The sequence below is a fragment of the Apus apus genome, chromosome 14 (assembly GCF_020740795.1).
Source record: "Apus apus isolate bApuApu2 chromosome 14, bApuApu2.pri.cur, whole genome shotgun sequence".
Taxonomy (NCBI): Eukaryota; Metazoa; Chordata; class Aves; order Apodiformes; family Apodidae; genus Apus; species Apus apus.
The window spans coordinates 5181811-5202171 of NC_067295.1; the positions used below are offsets into that span (position 1 = coordinate 5181811).

At 41.2% G+C, this 20361-nt stretch overlaps 1 protein-coding gene across 3 annotated transcripts in view; it reads left to right on the top strand.

Moving 5' to 3' along the window:
- Positions 1-20361, top strand: part of MAD1L1 (mitotic arrest deficient 1 like 1) — a 347925-nt gene that overhangs the window by 151435 nt on the left and 176129 nt on the right. For 2 of the 3 annotated variants that reach the window (XM_051632510.1, XM_051632511.1), the window contains one exon: positions 20064-20120. In XM_051632510.1, coding sequence (XP_051488470.1) covers positions 20064-20120 — 57 coding nt within the window. Of the gene's footprint in view, positions 1-18742; positions 18920-20063; positions 20121-20361 lie in introns of those variants that run through there. The other variant, XM_051632512.1, reaches the window with a different exon arrangement.

Genomic DNA, 20361 nt, shown 5'->3' on the forward strand with positions numbered 1-20361 from the left:
TAGCAGTCACTCTGGCATTTAAAGTGCTTAAAATTTACGTGCAGATGCAATAAAATGTTTATTTGAGCAGTTAACAGTACCTCCCCGTCTCTCACCCACCTTCCCCCATCAGTGCTTTTCCACTTTTTTACCTTCTATTTTTTTCTCTCTTTGATCTACACTTAATGTTTGTCTTGCTTTATCCCTCTGCTGCTGAATTTCCTCTCCCCCTCAAAGGAAAATTGCTTCTTTACAGAGCAGAGGGGGTTTCTGTGATGGTGGGAACTTTACAGAGAAATTTCCTTCCACCTGTGGAAGGCACAGAAGAGTTTGCTTTAATTTTCAAATTCCTTCTGCCTGCTTTCTCTACCTCTCTGCTGCCATCCAACCTTTGTGTGCTGTTTATTCTCAGTGACAACTGTAAAAAACAGTGAGAAGATTACTCTGCTCGCTTCAGATGTCCATAAGGAGCAAATCAGAGTCACTAGAGCTTTCCTGCCACTCCAGAATGGCATATGTTTCACTTGCCCAGACTTCTGCTGTCATTGTAGCATCTTATCTGTGACTCATGTGGGAGAAAACAGACTCTCTCTGGAGGTGATGCTAATGTGCTCCATGCATCAGCTACCACTGATTGCTGAAGCAGTCACAGGGCTGGACATCATCTTCTGACAAAGCAAACACCTTGTCGGAATAGCATTTTGAACCTGAAAGCTTTGGCATCTCTTGGCAGACTCAAGCCTTCCCAAGAAGCACGGCAGTACTTCTTTTCTTTTCTAAAGAGTAGGTCAGGCTCCATGTCCTCCAGCAGTCCTGCAAAATGGATTATCTTGGGTTCTCCCTTCACACATTTCAACTTCCTTCAGACCCCAATGACCTTGTCAAATCAGGGAGCCATTAGGTTCCTCCTCTCCCTTTTGCACCTGCCCGTGCCTGTGTTTTGGGAGAGCACCTTGCAAGTAACAGTCATAGAAATAAGGAAGTCAAATCATGGAGGAGCTTAATGATTTGCTAAAGGTGACAGTCCTTGCTCTGTGGAAGAAGAATGCCTCTTAAAACTGGTTGATGCTGCAGCAGAGCCTGTCTCTGAGGGTTTTTGTGTAGTCAAACTAGATTTTAAAACTCAATTGCTATTAGTTTTTTTTTGAGGAGATTCTCTGGTTTGAGTCTGTCCTGAAACTTAGTCATTGATTGAGCGAAGTAGTCCATGGCACTGCCTTAACCTGGAGATACTCTGCACAGACCAGCATTGTTTTCACTAGACATAGATTTTCACAGCTATTTTTAATGTGTGGATGCTCTGACAGTTTAAGAATGGACGTAACTGAGCAGTTCCTAGGGACCATGAGCCTCTATAATTCTTAAGAATTGAGAATGTCTGGGAACCAAGTCATTATCTGTACCTGTAGCCTATGCTAAGCTGCCTAAGAGGCAAGGCCCCAGAAAAATGACCAGCTGTAGAACAAGAAGTAGCCATAAGGACCCTTTTGCTGCTCTTAGCTGCATATTGAAGTGTGTGGTACAGAAAAGCATTTTGCAGCTCTGTTGCCTTCTTAGTAAATAGTAATATAGTAAATAAATATATTTCTAGTAAATAAATATAAATTATCACCTATGTTGGCAATACAGGGTATTTAGAATGGACGTCTGCAACCTCCTCTGTTTGGAGGACAGTCTGTTTCAGTCTGCAGGGAGAATGCCTAGCCTAGGTGAGAGTGTGCTAGTATCATCAACATGCTGTCTAGGTGTGATGCTTAGAGGATGTGGAGATGCTCCTGTTCTTGGCCTTTGAAGGTTCTCACTTCAGCCCCAAGGAGATTGATAGATGCCAGCAACAAAAGGATTGCTCCCTCTTCTGCAGCATGTTCTCTAAAAATGCTCCTGTAGCCCATGCTGGTGATGTTATGAATAACCAAGCACAAATGAGGCTTTAGCTGTTGACCTGGGGAATTTAGCTTAGGTTCAAATGTACCTGGCTCTAGGAGACAAGAGAAACAGGTGAACTGGGGCTAAATTCCTACAGAAAATTTCAAATTAGATTCTTTCTTAGTGATGTTTTGGAAGGAGAAGATAACTGATGTGCAGTTATGAGTAATATTTACCACAATAGAACAGAGGAGAGCATCTCGTACAATGTTGAGAGCTTTAAAACCCTTTACACTAGAGAGCTTGCATGCCTGTGCCTAGAGATACAAGCTTTGCAATTAGATGTCTTTAGGTGAAGGAGGAAGCAAGAATACCCCAGTCCTGGCAAATGGCAGCAGAAAAAGATTTTGCATAAAAGAGCTTCTTTGCTGCAATCTGGTGCATATCACCTCTTGCTGCCAGGGTGCAGCTCGGGGAAGCAGGGACTGAAACTGGGGTGCTGTGGTAGTGACGTGTCTCTTCCTTCCCAGGCAGAAGACAGAAGGGAAGAAGCAAATTGAGCATCTCTGGGGAATGGAGTTAGGAACAGGTAGCTGCTAGCCTTCCAAAGGGAAGGCTTTGAAAATGTAGAAATTTGTTCTTATGTCAGTCTCCATCACTTGTTGTTGCAAGGCAATCAGGAGGGAAGAGGCTGCTGGGCAGGTTCCTCCAGTGCTTGCACCCCTTTCCACAATTACAGAATTTTTTTTTGCAGTGTTAGAGAAACATTCAGCAAAGAAGACAAACTGTATTCTGCATTTAGTTCAGAGATTTAACCTCTTTGAATCTTTTTCCAAGCTGAAAAGCAGGGTGATTTTGTGTATTGCTGGTCTCATCCGTGTAGACTGTGCAGCTCAGCCCATGTCACTACTGTGCCACATGTCTAGTTTGTCTTCAGAGGTACTTGAGTAATCCTTGGTTGGGAACAATCAAAGCTTCCCAACAGCTTCCAGGGTGTGTGGTCCTTCTCTGGAGCTGAGTGATGGGATCCTGTTGGAGGCCATACCACACCCTCTGCAGCACTTCCAGCCCAAAGTTGCCTGAACTGTGAGATGGGTGTTCATGTGGCTCATCACTCAATAAATATTTTGCTGCCTGGTCCATTAGGCACAGGAAAATTGGCTAGTCCTGGCCAGTTTGTGTCAAAACTAAGAACCTGATTGATTTCAGCTGGATTTCCCAGAAGTGCATTCAGGCTAGTGCATCTTATTTATTTTTTTAAACTATATTGGTGCTTCAGGCATCAGTGCTAAGCACAAACTTAAGATTGATGTTAGAAGTTGTCTAATTATTGAATCTACTACTTGGGAACATTCTTGCATCGATGAAAGCTTCAACAACTTGTGGAAAGCCATTCTAGTGGAGCAAGGAGGTAAATATCTTGTGGAAAAAACCCCTAAAAGCACATTGGGAAATTGTTTTACACAGAAAATGCTGTGGAAATTTTAGCTATTCCCTATCTCTGTGCTATATTTATGACATTAAATAGTCCTTGTCTGGGCTTCTTAAGAGATGTTCTGAACTTGTTCAGATTTGTTGATTTTTCTAATGGATAGATTTGAATTTTATGATTTGTAGTGCCTAATTTCAGCATAATTATTTAATTTCTGCATAATTTTAGATTTAAAGTAGGTATTTGTAAGTGTGTTCATGTCAGCTTTCAATTCATTATTATGGTCTCCTGTAATAAATGGATTTAAACTATTATTTTCTGGTTTAAAACATGCTATAAACTTTTCTTCTCTAGCCAGGCTTTTCCAAAGATTTCCTGCAGGGCCTCATACAGGCTTGTTCCATGGCTCAACGTGTTTCTGCCCATTGTGTTTTCTTGGGCTCCAGCTACAAAATTTTGTTGAAATCCTGTTTCCAAATAGTTATCATGTATAAACAGAAAAAGTGCTTTGAGAAAACAATCTAAACACAAGCTCATTTCCATGTTCTTGTAGATCCTAATGCTCCTGCTGTTTGCAGTTTGCAAGGATTGTAAGATCCACTTTAATACCCTTAATACTTTGGTTATTTTGGCAATTAGAACAACAGCAGTTTCTGTCTTGATTTTCTTTTTGAAGCCCATTGATTCTTTCTTGTTTTGGCCTTAATTACCAGTAGTAGAAGGGGTGTTTCTTCAGGGAACTAATTAGTCTGAAAAGCCTGGTTCAGCTCAGAGCTTGAGCACAGTTAGTTGAACAGTGCCCAATGGAAAAACCAATTGCAATTGTTTTATTTCTGAACACACATAATTATTCACCTTTAATACTTCCTTCTCTATAGTTACAAGTTGCATTTGCTCCTGTAGGTTCTCCCTGTCTTCCCCTATGGACTGTTCTGTCCATATGCTGCAGCTTCTCCATTTCTTCACACTGGTTTAATATTAAGGTCATAAATTAAGAGTACGGCACCATTGCAAGTCGTAACCTGAATAGATTTTAAAGGAAGGTGGCTGAAATGATGCTTTTATTTTTCTCTTTTCTTTTCCACTTAAATGTTGCTAGCCTACTAATAGTTGGAAAAAACTGGGAACAGGATAAGTGAAAAAAACAGCTGATAATGGTTTTCACCAAGCTGTGAATAAAAATGAAGCTGTTGATACAGGTCTCCCCTGTTTGGGGTGGTCCAGGTAATTGCAAGGAGCAATTCTGTTTTCTCAGAGGCTTTGCAATTTATCTATTTGCTTTAATCAGTGTTAATGTCAAATGTGCTTTGATTGTGCTAAAAGCTTTTCAGCAAAACAAACTGGAAGTTCTAAGTTCTGAAAAAAAGCCACAGTATTCCTGTGATGCAAATTGTAACATTTTTCTTTTGAATTGTATTGAAGCAGTTTAATAAAAGAAGCAGTACTACTGTACAACACCATGTGTGCCATGAATCCAGCTGTGGTGACAGTAACATAGATAGGAAATACATGGCACATTGATTTGGCATATTGAACTGATCTATGTTTTCAATTTGTTTAAAAGGCTGTAATGGCTATAGTGAGCTTAGCCTTGACAAATGTACACCCAAATTTCAATTCTATTCAAGACCATGCTAAAAACGGGTCTGATTCCTGGATTAAACCATTGGTTTGTATCTGTTCCATATCCTCTTATCTGCATCCTACATCTCAGGCCCACAAACATGAGTTCTTGTAACATCAACTTCACTTGATTCTGGAAAATTGTAAAAACAATTTTTCTTTGGCAACCTGACTTTCTTGGAAGAATTGCTAAACCCACAGATTTTTGTTTTTTAAAGGAAACTTTAAAGACTGTAAGTGACACTGTATTATTGATGTAAAAAACCCCAATGGTGTAGCCAGTAGCTATCAATGTGAGCAGAATAAATAGTTTGTAGAGATTCTTTTAGTAGAATATCTAGTGTAGTGGGAGAGATTTTTGGCCAACACTAGTTTTGGCAATTCTATTCTGACTACTGTAATTTTATTGAGTGTTCATATGGGTGCAGTGTTCTTCACTTTCTAATAATCTGGTTTATTCCCTTTTATTAGAGTTCATTTCAGTACTGGAAAATGCAGCTCTAGGATATATTAGCTTCCTGACTTGATTTCTCAAATATTCAGATAAACTGTGTGCTCCTTTAACCTCTGTGGATCCAGTCACACCTACCACAATAAGGTTTCTGAAGAATTCTGTGACCTTTTTAATGAAGAAAGGTGCTATAGATGGCTGAGAGTGATGCCTGCACGACTCTGGAGACAAACCCCTGTTTCTCTCTAAGTGGGAATGTTCAAGCAGCGCTTAAACCACGTTCACTCGTTACTTCTCTGCCGTGAGTGTGGGTATGAAGGTGCAAGAGTACCAGCCTGCAGGGTGCTACAGAGAGACCCCCACCTTGTTTAGGGGCTGGAGGTGTCCAGGGCTCTGGCACTGCTGTTCTTGCTCCGTGGTGGTTGCTCTATGCTGCTTGCTCTAAGATCATCTGAGTGTGTTTAATTGCATCTCAGCAGCAACATGGCAGCACGCAGAGCTGCTGAGAAGAGTTTTTAGCTTTATGTCTAGTGTGCATTTAAAGTACAGTTGCTTGTTGCATTTGGCAGAGGCTGCCTGAGGCCTGTGGTGAGTGCAGAACAGACAGATATGTCTGTCTATGCAGATGTAATTCTTCTGGATGTTTATAGCAATAGAAAAAACATGATTAGTCTTAAATTCTTTCAAGATAAATAATACCAAACATATCCAAGCTCTTTTGAAAGTGTCAGTTGATATTATTATTATGACTACTACTTCTACTACTACTACTACCAAAAAGCACAGTGACTATACATAAGCATACATACATGCAGATTCCTAGTGCTAGGAACTAGTTCCTAGTTCAAGGAAGACTGTGCACAGAACTCTAGCTGACTGACTGTATCCTCTTAAAATAACAAAGCATCCTAGGCTAATTCTACAGGATCTTTTTCCTTTGCTGTTTCTGTATGTTTATGAAGACCATAACTGAGACTATCACACTAATGTAGAGAAATGACATTTATCTTCACAGTGCAGAATGACCTTATTGTTCATAAGTGACACTTCCTCTTAAGATAATGAGCACCTTTTTAGTTAGGCCAGGCAAGGTCCAAATTTGTTGTCTCATTTCTACAGCTCATCAACACTTTGCACATTATTGTAATTATTGTGGTTATTAGTTTCTGTTGCATTCCACCTGCTCTTTGGATAAAGCTCTTGTTTCTGAATAGCAAAGGGGATTGAGAGAGGGAAAAGGTCATGCTTGAGTCTTCATGAACATCTGGGAGCTGCTGCATGGCACAAATACAGCAGCTGCTACAACAAATGTACGTTTTCATGATTCTGTGTTTTTTGTAACCCAGCTATTTGGCCTTTTCCACAGAGTGAGTCAGAAGCCATGTATCAGCCTAGGATGGACAAACAAGCTGGTGTTGCCCAGAGCTCATTCACCTTTAGGCAAAGGGGAATCTTCATAGCTGTGTTTATCTGATTGGTTAGAAAGAAAGAAAATTTAAGTGTGAATGCCAGAAAACTTGAGACTGAGGAAGTTTGGGGCAGTCAGTGTAGCTGTGTGAAACAGGAGAGTGAGCAGACAGGTTGAAGCAAGAGCTGTGAAATAAAAATTCCAGCTGTTTTGAGAAACAGTTATTCCATATTATAAGATGGAGTTTATTAGAAATTTTCCTGCAGATGCTTTTCAGTGACTCAGATTCTCCCAGCTCTGTTGTTCATTGACATGAGTATTTCACTTTCCTTCTGTGGATGCCTTTCTTTATGTGGATGGCTGCTTAACTTCAATAGTTTCGTGTCCACTCCTATTTTGGATGACTCCTGCCACAAGAGAGCTGCATGAACACTTTCAGTGCTTTGCTTTAATGAATGCACTTAATAGGATGTTCAGTCTGATATGTAGAGAAGACCAGAAATTAGCCCAAGATGGCCCAGAGAAGCTTGAGTTTTCAGATAAGACTGTTGATAACATAAAAGCCTTCTTCATGCTGTGGGTGTGTGAGGATCTTCAGGGCATCCTCAGTGTTAACTCACAAGCACATTTTCCCTGTGTACTCATGGTTTAAATGCCAGCTTCAGTTTGCCTACAGAAAGCAGCTTCATCACAATGTTGAGCCTGAGAGATGTTTCTGAATGAACCGCACCAAAGTCATCGTCATGGTTGGGTGTTTTGTTTTGCACGTGATGGACCTCTTTGTCTTTCTGTGCCTGCTTACCTGAAGTGTGGCAGTTACTGATGCTCTAACGTAGCTGTGTGCCTCCTCCCATCCCTCATTCTTCAGTCCTCTGGAAAACACATTTGTGCACATCACACATTTGAACATCTTCATGTCTTTTTGTCCCTCCTTCCCACACCCCTTTCTTTTCTTTTTCTTTGTATTTTTACCATGCTTCTTCTGCCTTGTTAGCCACTTCCTTCCCAACAAACCATTAAGCAATAACAAGAGAAAACAAACAAACAAACAAGATCTTGCTGTTTCCTTCAAGTGCTTGCTTTGCATTTGTTGCCTATTTATAGATTATTCATTTCAGCCATGGTGGCAGTCAATTAGAAATGTAGTGAATCCTTCTTTCAAGAGTGTGCCAAGAGAGGATCTTCTTAGTTTGTTTGCTTTTTTATGAGTTTTCCTGGAGCCTCCATACAGTGTGCTTAAATTCCATTGGGATTTGTTTATTCTGAATAAATTCTCAAATAGAAGTAGAAGAGTTTTGCTCCTTTTCGAGGAAGTTACAGGAGCATGACCATGGTGTGCAGGGATGTTTGGTTTTATGAGGGTGGTAAAAATGGATTGTATAACATTTTTTCTTCCAGTTGTCAACTTGGACAATTTTTTACTTTTCTGATGTAAAGAATGTCTTTTAGTAGAGGTACTGTTAATCCCTTTTCTTTTTCCTTCTTTTTTTAATTTTTTTTTTCCAACCCTACAACTTCAGGCAAATTCTGCTTCTAAATCCTAGTCTGCTTGTAATGCAAAATTGATGAAGTATAATATTAGAATAGTAAATTGTGACTGCCTCTGTGGCCTTGCAAAGGATGCATGGTCTTTGTGCTTTGGTTTCTCCTTTTGCTGAGCAGGATTGATGCCAATTATCTCCAGTCCTTCATGGAGCATTGGAAGGTGGAGGAAGTTTATACTGGCATATCCCAAACAGTGACGCAGGAGTTGTGGGTGAGACACAAGTACAGCACAAGTGAGATGTTGCATGAGATCTGCATTAATAAACTCAGCTGGACTTTTGCTGGCTCCATGGGACATGTCGAGGTGTGGAGCGTTGCCAGGGGTTTTGAAATGAAGCTTGTCTGCAAGGAGCCTGGAAACCAGTGATTTGTGCAATACCTGGAAATGTCAGAGTTAGCATTGCTTTTCCAGGGTAGGAGCTCTTTGTTATGGGTTGGAATGTGTTGGGAAAAGACATTTTGCATTTTTTTTTAATGCTGAATATTACTGGTATGGACTGAGGTTGGTTTTGCTTTTCCAAAACAGATTTAGAAAGCAAATACTGAAATACTGTCTTAAACTGGGTCTCTACATTTGCCAGAGCCTCTGCAAAAGGGTTTTAGGAGCCAGTAGCTGTACTTGTTTGTGGAGTTTTTTTACCTTTTTTGTTCCTCCCTGAAAGCTCTTTTTTTATATGCCATGATACCCAGGCAGGACAGCCAGGATGAGTCCAAGTCATCTCGGGGCTGACCCAGAGAACAGGTATGAAATTCCTGCTTGGCCTCAAGTGTAAATATGTGTTGAAATGGAGAGTCTCTCTGCTAATCTGGCCTTGCTCACAGAGCAGGTACAGATAATACAAGAAAATGAAGACAGAGGGTGGAGGAGGAGAATTCTCCTATTTGTTTTTTCATCCTTGCCTCCTGTGTCAGGACTCGGTTCTTTGCTCTGGACCATCTGAGGTCAGTCACATTTAGAGCAGCTGTTGGTGCCCATCAGCTGTGCTAAGCACACTGTGACATTTGGAAATCCCTATCTGGAAGGGGAATTGAGCAATGAGCTTCTACTGACTATAATAGCTATGTTTGAAATGTAATGTTTGCTTTATTGAACAAAATCCAACTACACACTCAGGCTAGAGACTGGAAATACTTGGGCAGCAGAGGAGACAGATCCTCAGCGAACGCGTTCCCAGGGCAGAAGCAAGGGCAGTACGAGCACTGCTTCCTCAGAGCAAACATTGCACAATCTTGTCCAGGAGGTGAATGTTGTTACCTAGCAACTTCCAAGAGTGTTTCAAGTTTGTTGGAGACCCTTTGAGGCTTAGGCACTTTACCCAGTGTTCTGCTAGATGCCAAAAATACACTGGCTGTAATTTCACAAGCCAAGGGCAAGTGCTGGCTTAAACCCTTCCCTGACCTTTATTTGAGCTAGTACAACCTGTGCAGTAGTACAGAGAGCCAGGACAAGAAACCAAACTAGATTAAAATTAAATTAGGAGAAAAAAAAAGTTTGATTTTCACCTCCCCATTGGTGTTTGCTGGGCTAGCTCACGACAGGGGCACTGGGGAGTGTGCCAGCACGTCTGAGGGCTCCCTTTGGGAGTGTGTTTGTGTGAATAGCAGTGAGATCTTGCTGGGGACAGGGCTCACAGCACACACGTATCATTGAAGACATCTTTTCTGAACTCTCACCACATATCACCGGCTGTCAGACAGCCTTGGGCAGCTTAGAGGAAGGTGCTACTGTTGAGTGCTCAGGAGTGCTAAGGTCAGTAGGAGTTGTTTGGTAGCCTTGTTTTAGTAGTTAGAAAGGTTAACAAAGGTGACTATGATATTAGGAGACTTGTATAACAAGAAAACAACAGTGGTGCTGCTGTTTAGCTTCTGATATTCTTTGTTTCATCCAGCTACAGATCTTCTGGCGGGGGCCTAATCCATGCACAAAATCCTCTTCCTCACCACTGCTTCCACTCGGGGCAGAGGCTTTCCATCCATGCCACTTTTGTCTGAATTTCTATTCAGACTCCCCAGAAAAGCTTCTTTTAACTCATAACCCAATATTAGTGTTTCTCTCCAAAGATATTGGCCACCCATTCCTGTCTTCAGAAGCATTGCCACCCTTAGGCTAAAGGGGTGTGGAGACCTCTCCTTCTTGGCAAGCAAGAATATTTTCCAGGTATTCAACTACCAGCCCACAGAAAAGAAAATGTTACTTTCTGGCTGGTAGACAGACAATAACTCTTTATACCTTTAAATTAAAAGTGACACACTCACAAATCTTTACAGCAGTCCTGTGTGCAAACACAGTGCCGGGATCCAGAGCAGTTATGAGATGACAGTGAATTGGGGTGAATACCCTTATTCTTGACTTTGAGAAGTGCAGTGACAATGAATCATTCTTAGTGATGAGATGCAGCAGTGCTGACTCATCGGGCTGAAATTAGAAGGCCTTTTTTAGGTAGAGATGTAATTCCACCATTTTTTCTGATGAATGGATAGGAGTGAACATTTTTGTTGGCTCGTTTACAGACTTCATCAACTAAATGTCATTTCTTTCCCTCTAGCTATCAAACCTAGTTGAAAGCAACTGACAGGGGGAGAACTTAGATCCCGGGAGGCAGTACTGGAAAAAATGCATAGAAAGGAGTGGCAAAAAAGTTTGGAAGAGACTCTGAGTGTCATATTGCCATCAGTTTTAGTTTCTGAGATTCCCCATTTCTGGGTTTGGAGAGTGCTAATGCTTGCTTTCATCAAGACGGGGGTTTTGAAGCCTGAACTCACTCTGCTGTTAATCTAAACAAGACAAAAGTAAATCAGTAAATTATTGGAGTTCAAATTTTGCCAGAAAATTAAACAAATGCACAAACATTTGCTTCTTCTTTCCTCAACTAACTTTGTTATTACATCTCACAACAAGAGATTCTGTTCCTATTAGCTGCTGTCTTCTGCATTGCTTCCCAGTTAAGAAGGATTAATAGAGCCTGAAGAAAACATCATGCTTCCTGGATCCCAGACTCACTTATAGTACTAGTTTTCAGATCACTTAAATGGCAATGAATAGCTAGATTCCCAGAGGTGCTATATTTGTTTCAGAATCTGGTACTGGTATCCCTTCATTTCAGCTTTGGAGATTTGATCACAGTGCAGTGAAATTAATTCTCTTTAGTGTCCTCCAAATGATTTGCATTCCTTTCTCTTTCTGCTGTTGCCCTGTGGAATGAGCTGATACTCTGCTAATGTTTTTGAGTTGCACTAATATATTAATAATGTGTTTTACTACTGGCAAGAGGTTTGTGGCCAACCCTCAATAGGCAGATTTTATGCCCGGTTCTCTTTCTGCTGTTGGGTTAAAAATTTTCCTAGGAGAGCAGCAAAAGAGAAGGGACTCCCTGCTATGACTGCACACTCAGCTGCTTTTCTGAGGTAGGAATATTTCTGAGCTCACAAGGAGAGTATTAGTGGCAGAGGCTTCTCTGATAGGTGTTCCAGTGATGGGGAATGACTCCTTTGGAGAGTCCATCAGCATCCAGCAGTCACTCGTGTGTGTCCAGGAGATGCTGTACTGGCCGGCTGCGTAGAGCTGGAAGCAATTGGCTTGGCAGAGTTTCATCAGTCAGGCTGCCCTTTGCTGTTGAGGAAGCAGCTGCAAACTCACATGTTTTGTTTGGCAATGTCTTCTCTCCCCAGGGGCTGCAGCACCATTTGATTAGGATGGAGGGAAGGAGACCTATTGCAGAAGTGTATTATTCCCAGCAGAGCTGTGCTAATCGTTTGGTCTCTGTGCTCTGTCTTAGAAAGGTGTTGAAGGAAAACATCAAGGAAGAACAGGAGGAGGGAGAAGTTGCTTGGCTGTTGCCCCTCAATCTCACCTCAGCCTCGGCTGCAGCTCAGAGTAAAACAAGGAAAGTTCACTCTTGTTTTGAGATGTTTTTGTAAATGCGATGCTTTTTTGTCACAAGAAAAAATTCTGGTAACACCTGAGCTTTTTATTTTCCTACTTACCTGCACCTACCTGCTTTTTCTGTAAACATTTCAGTCTGGAATAGGGCTGTCTGATCTTCAGGGACTCATTCTTTCCTGAATACAATACTCTGCATTTTTCTCTCTCACAATTTGCTTTGGTACTGTGTTCCTTTCCTGACAGCATCTGCCTGGGAGATTATGTGAACAGTGTTGATAGAATAGATTTTGAGAAGGTTGGAGGCTTTCTCCAAGTTTAACATTTTATTGCAGTTGTGAATGTCACCTTTGCTTTGAGGATCAGAAATATTAGGTTACTGCCACCTCTGAATGTGGAGGTGCTCAACTTTTGCACTTAATATGCTTCTTAATCCTTTTACTGCCTGAGTAGCAAGGCCCGTCAGGTGCGTTTTGTGTCGTAGTGGCGCCTTGTGCACAGAGATTACCTTCGGTCAAAAATTTTTGGATGGTTTTGCAGACTACTGTCTTTACATTAGACAGGGAGGGGAAACAGTTTCAGAGGGTTTAATACTTTGCCCTGAGTCTCTCAGCAGTTGTTAGGTTGAGTGGGAACAAAAGCCAGATCTATGCTGCTGAGCTGTGCAGCTTGTTTGGAGCTCGGTCAAGTGACTTGCCAGAAATAAAGATGTAGGCAATTTCTGCTTGAAATCCTGTCTTCCTCGTATCTGTTGTTCAGCAGTGTTTTGTTTACACCCCTTTCTCATAGCATGACCAGCAAGACTTTGGGGTACGTTCATTATAATCAGCTTACTGTTGTGAATTCTTGACATTACTAAGTGATTGGTGTCTCTTAGAAGAGAAATTGAGTCTGTTCTTGAGACTTAAAAGCAGGAGAAAGGTTTGGTTATTATCTCTTTGTCAAGTAAATCTTGATAGTGTGTTATCAGGACACCATATCTTGCTGGCGTTTTCCCTGTATCTCCAGTAATTATAACTGCGACTTCAGGAATTTTTCAATTTGCAGGATCATTTTTTGTTTAGCACCCAAGAGCCTTCACTTTAGTCATCCTTCATTTTGTTAACCAGCTGCTTTGTGTCTCTCACTTGGGGGCGGCATTTCGCTGCTGCACATCACATCCAGCAGAAAATTGGTTCTCAAAGAAGTAGCAGCTCTTGCTCTTTTGACGAAAAACCCCCCTCACCACTCTGCACAGAGCAGGAGCCTTCAGTCCCCGGGGGCTGAGGGTTGCTCTGATGCCCAGGAGCACAAGTCCCTGGAGATGTGGGACATCTTGCTTATAGGCGTTCTAGTTTCCTGGGTTTCCTGTCCTTGCTTGGGGTAAAATTAAGAAGGACTAAATTACATGGAAAACCACATAAGCTGTGGACTGAGACATGTGCTTTTCATTGAGCTGTGAGCCTCTCCACATTATTTAAATTATGTCAGTAAGTAATGGTCTGTGTTTTGCCTCTTGCAGCTTCTCTGCTAGTCAGAGTGAGTGTCTTCACTCTGTGTACATTCACTGTATGTACATTCCTGAAACACATTAAAGGTTCTTGGGGAATTTCCCCCTTCACCTTTGCATCAGACCAAACCCCTTCCCACCTCCAGACCAGCTCCTGTAAGATGCCATAAGGGTTTTGATGCTTTTGACAGCACCAGAGTTTATTTGAAGCGGTTATTTCCCTCTTTATAAAGGATGTGCATCTGATTTTAGAACCAGAACTTTCTTGAGAACAGCAAAACTGAATCCCTAAAAAGCAGCAAGGAAATTATTTAGCAATGTCTGATACTGAACTGTCTTCCTGATTGTGATCTCAAGTGATGCAATTTTGTGAAAGATCAGTAATTTCATCTACAAAGCATCAAAATATTTTAAATTAGAAATGACTGTTTCACCCAGTATAATTTTGTGACGCACTTCAAAGATGCTGAAACAATTCTGTACTGCAGGGATGGGGTGCTGGTGGGTTGGAGGCAGGAGATACTGACTGACTGGCTTGGTATAAATGGATTTGTAACTTTAAAATATCAACAGGCAAATGCATGCATCAACTGTTGAAAGCTGAATCCCATGGGTGAGATTTTAGATTGAGGAATAATGAAAATTTCATTTCAGTTCTCACAATATTTTAATATGCAGGATCACAGTATGCTAATAAATTGAAGTCTAAGTGCAAGTGGCTGATGAGTTACTTCTGTCTCAGTCTCTGCCACCCCCATAAATAAGCTGTCTGTGGCTTTTGTGAAATCAAAGTTTTCCTCCTGTTTTTGCTCTAAGCCAGAATCTTACATATTTGTGTGTGTGAGATGAGTGATTGCAGCCTTCTCCTCAAAGTGCTCCTCTGATATTCCTCTGTTGTTCCATGTAACTCATTAGTGTGGTGCATAGAGCTGTATGTTTTTACATTTGTGATTGAATTGGAAGTGCTTTCCTTGTCTGAACTGTCCTGGGAGTGCAGCCATAGTTTGGATTTTCCTTCTGCATTTCAGCTGCAGCTTTGATGCACGGTGGTTTTTTTGTGTCTCCCGAATCTAACAGAAAGAAGCAATGTTGTGCTTTATTTCCCTTCTTCCCCAGCTTTTGGCATCTGATAAGATATGTTGGCTTGAATTGTGTTGTAGGTCACATCACACTTTAGCCACACATAAAGGCCATCTAGCTTGAGTCAAGGAGCTTTATCTTACATCTTCTTTGGTGAGTGATTAGATAAGTAAGTTACTCTGAAATTATTCAGCAGATGGGGGTCAGCCAGCACAAGGAAACAGAAATTATTTGGCATGTTAGAACATGCAAGATTCCAAATTTCTGTGATTGTAAGCTGATACATCCTTGTAAATTTTAATTATGTGTTAACTTTAAAGGGGAGAGGCAAGAATTTATCTGAGAAGTTAATTGATTTGTAATAGCGATTAATGAACATCATACCTACATTTGCCAATCATCACACTTGACTTGAATCTGCATACAACTGTAGCATATGAAATACTGCTGAGGGTATCCTGGGCTTTGGTGTGCAGTAGAAGTGCCATGTTTTGCAGCTGTGTTACAGCTCTGCCAGGCTGAGCCTCCTCCCCTCCCATGTGGGGGTGCTGCCCTTCCAACAAGTGGCCTTCCTTCTAGGGGTCTGCAGTCGGGATTCAACCTGTGAAAGCACAACCCAGGAGTAGCTGTGTATGTTCTCAGATACTTCAACCTGATGGGGAAGAATAAAAATGAGTCTTTTTAATTTGATGTAGCGAATGTGCTGCTTGGTTCTCTCTGTTGTACTTTCCATTAATGTGACTGTTAAGATAATCATGTTTTTTGATGAAAGCAGAAGACTAAAATGATGTTTCCAAATGAAGGTTGTTTTGATTTATTCCCTGTATGCAGCATGCATAATTTTACTTCCCTCACTCTTTGAAGCAAGATTTAACTTTATGGCTTTGGCTGTGGCTGCTCCTGTGCTGTGCCCTACCTATGAGCTACTTAATGTGCACCATCGAGGAGTAAATTAATGCAGGTCCACAAAGAGAGCGCTTCGATTTGCTAATTGCTTGTAGAGCGGAGGGTATTGTCGTGTAGAGAAAGACTGTTCATTAGAGATTGAGTAGCTAATTTTTCCCTACAAGTGAGTCTCACATTTTTGCAGCTTGCCTATCGGTCAAGGCAGGCAGCTCATGTTCAGCCTGCAGAGAAGAGTGTGGGGCTGTTGATGCCATTGGTGTTAACACCTCCATTGTAACCTCCATGTGGCTTTAGTTTCATCCAGCCTGCTCCAGCATTTGTGGTGAAGGCTGACTTTTGAAAGGCAGACACAAGACAAATTATTGATGCAAGGAAGCAAGCTAAACAATTCAGAGGTGTCTCCTTAGGAGCCAAACTGGTTCCTCTCCTTGGAAACCATTCCTGCTCCTCTTTCAGCCCTGAGCTGCTGTATCCCAAGCAAGACAAGAGCACAGGTTATCTTTCCTTTCCTGCCACTCTCTTTTGTGGATGACAGTAGAAATGACAGTAGATTAGACTGTGTGTTGTCATGTAAGATGAATGTTTTGAATTGACAAATCCTTTTTTTGAAGGCTTAAAGTAATTGACTGAATACTCAAGAGGATTTTTTTTTCCCTGCTTTGCTACTTGATTTTCTTTTACCTGGTTGTGCTGCCTTCAGTGGGCAAACTGGACTTTACATGTGTTTGTATATCTGATTCTTAAATTCAATATCTGTTTACTTATCAGATTTCTTAATGCTTGAGCTCAGTGATCAGTGGGAATTTAACATGTGTATTAAGTAATGAGAATATCCTTGGAGCTTTAAGTTAACTTTTGTGTGTAGTCTGAAAATTCAACACGCACGTCTTTCCTTCTGAGAGAGGCTCCTAAGATACCAAGGCAAATGTGATCAGTCAAAAACAGAACTGAGTTACATATAGGTAGGACATTGCTTTTCCCAGTGTGAATTCAGAGGTGGGACTGGCAAGTTGCTCCAGCAGACAGCCCTCCCTTGCCTGCTGGTGCAGGGGTCAGGGACTAGCACACCGTCACCTTCCCAGCCACCCTAAATGGCTCAGGTTTGTTGCTCATGCTTTTGTTGGCTGCAAGTGGCCAGAGATGATTGACACAAGAAATCCAACAGTTCCTTCCTGAGAAGGTAAATTCTAAGAAACAACACTGTTTCTTTCAGGTCTTTCCTGGTAAATGCCCAAAGAGGGGTTGGGTGCAGGGGCTCAGCACGCTGGCAGCTGCTGTTCCAGGGCCTTCTGCAGCTCCTTCCTTCCATGGCTGTGGTGGCTGGCAGGTACTCTGAGGCACTCTGATTAAGTGAGGTGTGGGGATAAGTTCAGAGCTTAAATTCTTCTTCATAATTAAAAATGTGTGCATCTGTCATGCTGCTGGTGATTAGGTTGTATTTTCCTGTGGCCTAGAAGGAATATGGCAGTGAATCACTTTGCAAGCAGCTGTCCTCCAACAGCTGAGCTAGGTTCAATATTTGATTTAAGCTAATAAAAAGTCTTGGGTAGGGCTAATGTTTACAAACTGGATGTGATAAAGCATTCAGATCATCTGTTTTGCAGCCAGGCAAGAGCAGGCACAGGGGACCCCATCAAAAGTTTGGGCTTTGTCTTGTTTTTCTGTGTCTGCCTCGATACACGGGCATGAGCTGGGAGCTGGAGGACGGGTGGGTCCCTGCTCCAGTTTGCCAGCCCTGCTGGAAAAGCTTCCTTATTTCCAGCTTTGTCATTGTAATACACTGTAGAACTCAGTGCATTAAATATGTCCCTTTTGCTCTTTTGTGAGAGTTGTAGTCAAACCGTACATTTAAAAATCTTTTAATCTTCATAAATCATTTCTTCCAGCAGTCTAGTAAGTTTAGTTGCTGTTCCCTGAATTCCCACCAGTCAGCTACTAGTAGTAGCTGCTCTTTCCCTTTCAGATGAGCTGCCTAGAAATAAATGCAACAAAGAAAACCTACTTTGTGCTTTAATTCTTACCTGATTTCTTCTTCAAATCATATTGATCTGCTGTTATGATGCTGCTGTTTTCAACTTGCTGTCCAGGTTTGCCTCTAGGTCTCTGCTGGCATAGCAGCTTGAGAGGTTTGTATGTGGTTATTTTCCCCAAGCCATATATAAGATAAATTATAGAATATTTCTTGCTTCTATTTCCATTTTCTCCCATTCCTTTGTATTATTTTCCTCTCCTGTCTAAAAGTTTTTCCTGAATTACAATGTGCTGAAGTCTTTTCTATCTTTTTTTTTTCCCCCTGAATTTTGTCGAAGTCCTGTACTTTAAAATGCTGCTAAACAGGTTCCTAGGGTGCTGTTGTCTTGATATTATAAAGAAAAGCGTTTCCATTGTGAAGGTGACCAAAGCTTGGTACTGTTTGCTGAGAAAGGTTTTGGAGTTTGTCTCCTTGGAGATACTGAGAGCCCAGCTGGCCAGGAACCCTGAGCATCCTGATGAAACTGAACCTGCTCGGAGCAGGGGATTGAACTGGCCTCTTCCAGTCTGAATTATTCTATGATTCTGTAGAAATCCGTACTAACAGGAGGCTGAAAAGAAACATGACCCTCAGATTCAGGAATGGTAGCTACTGTGAGCAAATATGTAATTCTCAATAGCTTTTTACGTCTAGTTTAGAATAGGCCAGTAGTTGCCATCTGAAGGTCATCTTCATATAGATTAGGCTAATAAATATACAGAAAAGTTGGTGTTTCTTTTGATAAAAATATTCAATTGGTCTTGGAAGTGTTTTGCAAAGGCATCCCTCCTAAATAACATCTCTGAGGGGATGTTTTCTAATTCTTCTCCATGTGACTCTTTTCTGGCTGCAGCCTGCTGGTGAAATTCTCCCTGATTCAATAGGAGTGGGGAAAAAAAGTCTTTCCCAGATGTCTGCACATTTATATTTTCCTGATGCTTCAGCATCAAACTTGGTGATAATTTAATTTTTTCTTCTCACTTGCTTGTACATGCACTCCGTGTTTGGTTGGGACTGGCATCTCCCGTGGTGTTTAATGAGTGTGTTTCATTTCCCTGTGCCAGGTCTCAGGCTTGTATTAAAACCCTTTTCATCTTTTTTGAGTGTTTGTTCCTTAAATAATCTCACAGCATCCCAGGCCCTGCACAGCAAGACTCTGTGACTTTTTCAGTTTCCACTGAGCTCTGGGACTAGGGAAGACTTGAACTGGTTGCAAAATTGAAGTTCTGCTGTGCTGAAGCCTAAGATGGTAATTTTTTTGTTTGCTTGCCTTGCAGTGCAGTTAGCCTGCAAAGCTGAATGTTTTCCTTTTCATTGCAATCAACTGTTTGCTGTTTGTCTCTGGTTTGGATGTAGTACTCAAAAGACCCATTTAATGTGTGGTGAGAGGTTGTTAGAGGGACTCCAGAGGGTTTTAATGAATATCTGTTTGAAATTTTGTGAAATTGTTTGTTGAAAGTTTGGTGGTTTGTTTTTTTTTTTAGTTCTGGTCTTGTTTGCATTATTTAAATGAGCTTCTCTGCCATCAGTGGTGACTGTCTTTTGGGCTTTGTGCTAACCAGAGAAAAGGTGGTTTCAGGCTACCAAAGTGGTGTGGAATAAAAGATGTGGGAAGTAATAGCACTCAAGTAGTATAAGTGGCTTCTCTTAACCATCTCCAAATATCCATTTTGTTTAAAATCCTTTTTCAGAAACAAAGCTCTGTGAAAGATCATCCTCTGAGTCAAGTTCCCATTTCTCCCCAAATTATACAGAGATAACATTTCTGCTCTGGTTTGAGATTCTTTAAATTCAAAATTTCTTCTAAAAAGAAAAAGAAAAAGGTCTTGTGTTGGGATACTTTTTCTCACAGAAATTGAGTGTGGTTCTGTTGCAGAGATTTTATTGGTATTTTGCAACAATTTTGAAGGCTGTCAAACCCAAACTTATACCTCTGAAGTTCAACCAGAACATTTTCTTTGAAGTTATCTTGAAGCACCCAGACCTTTCAGAAGCTGTGGAGCAAGGTTGTTCTTTCCCTACAGATAAGCTTGGCAAAACTTGGTGGGTGTTAGACCTCTCTTTTTGCAATTTCCAAAGAAATGGAGAGAAAGCATAATTCTCTGACTGGGCCATGGGATTGAAATTTGGGATAGCTAATCTAGTGGAACTCTTCTCTGCAACAGTCCTATTCTTTCTTGTGGATGTAGGCATCAGGCTCTTTGGGTCTGATGGAATGGGATGCTGATAGAACATAACAAGACCAAACACTTGCAATTGCTTTGCAATGCCATGAAAATCATGGTGCCCTTGGTGACTTTGTTGGTTTGAGGGGAAGGAGTGCCATCTTCTTAATCTTCCAAAAATACATCCTAGACTTCATTTTCTGTTTTGTTTTCTGTTTTGTCTTGAAGGCTCAGCTATCTCAAGTTCTGGAAGAAGTGGGAAATCATAAGCAAAGAGCAGAGATGGTAAGTGTTAATCTTTTGGTTTTTTAAAGTGTTGTACAGAGCAGTAACATATGCAAAGTTCAGTTCATTTAAACCGTGGATCAGTTCCAAATATTTAGAAAAGAATAGCGGATAATCCTTCTTTAAGTTTGTATCACTACTGCTGGTCTTGGCACTCTCTGCCTCCATACTCACCTGGAACAAGTGTTGGATGAGATCTAGTGATCTGTCTTCCTTCCCCTGGCAATTCCTTTCTCTTTGT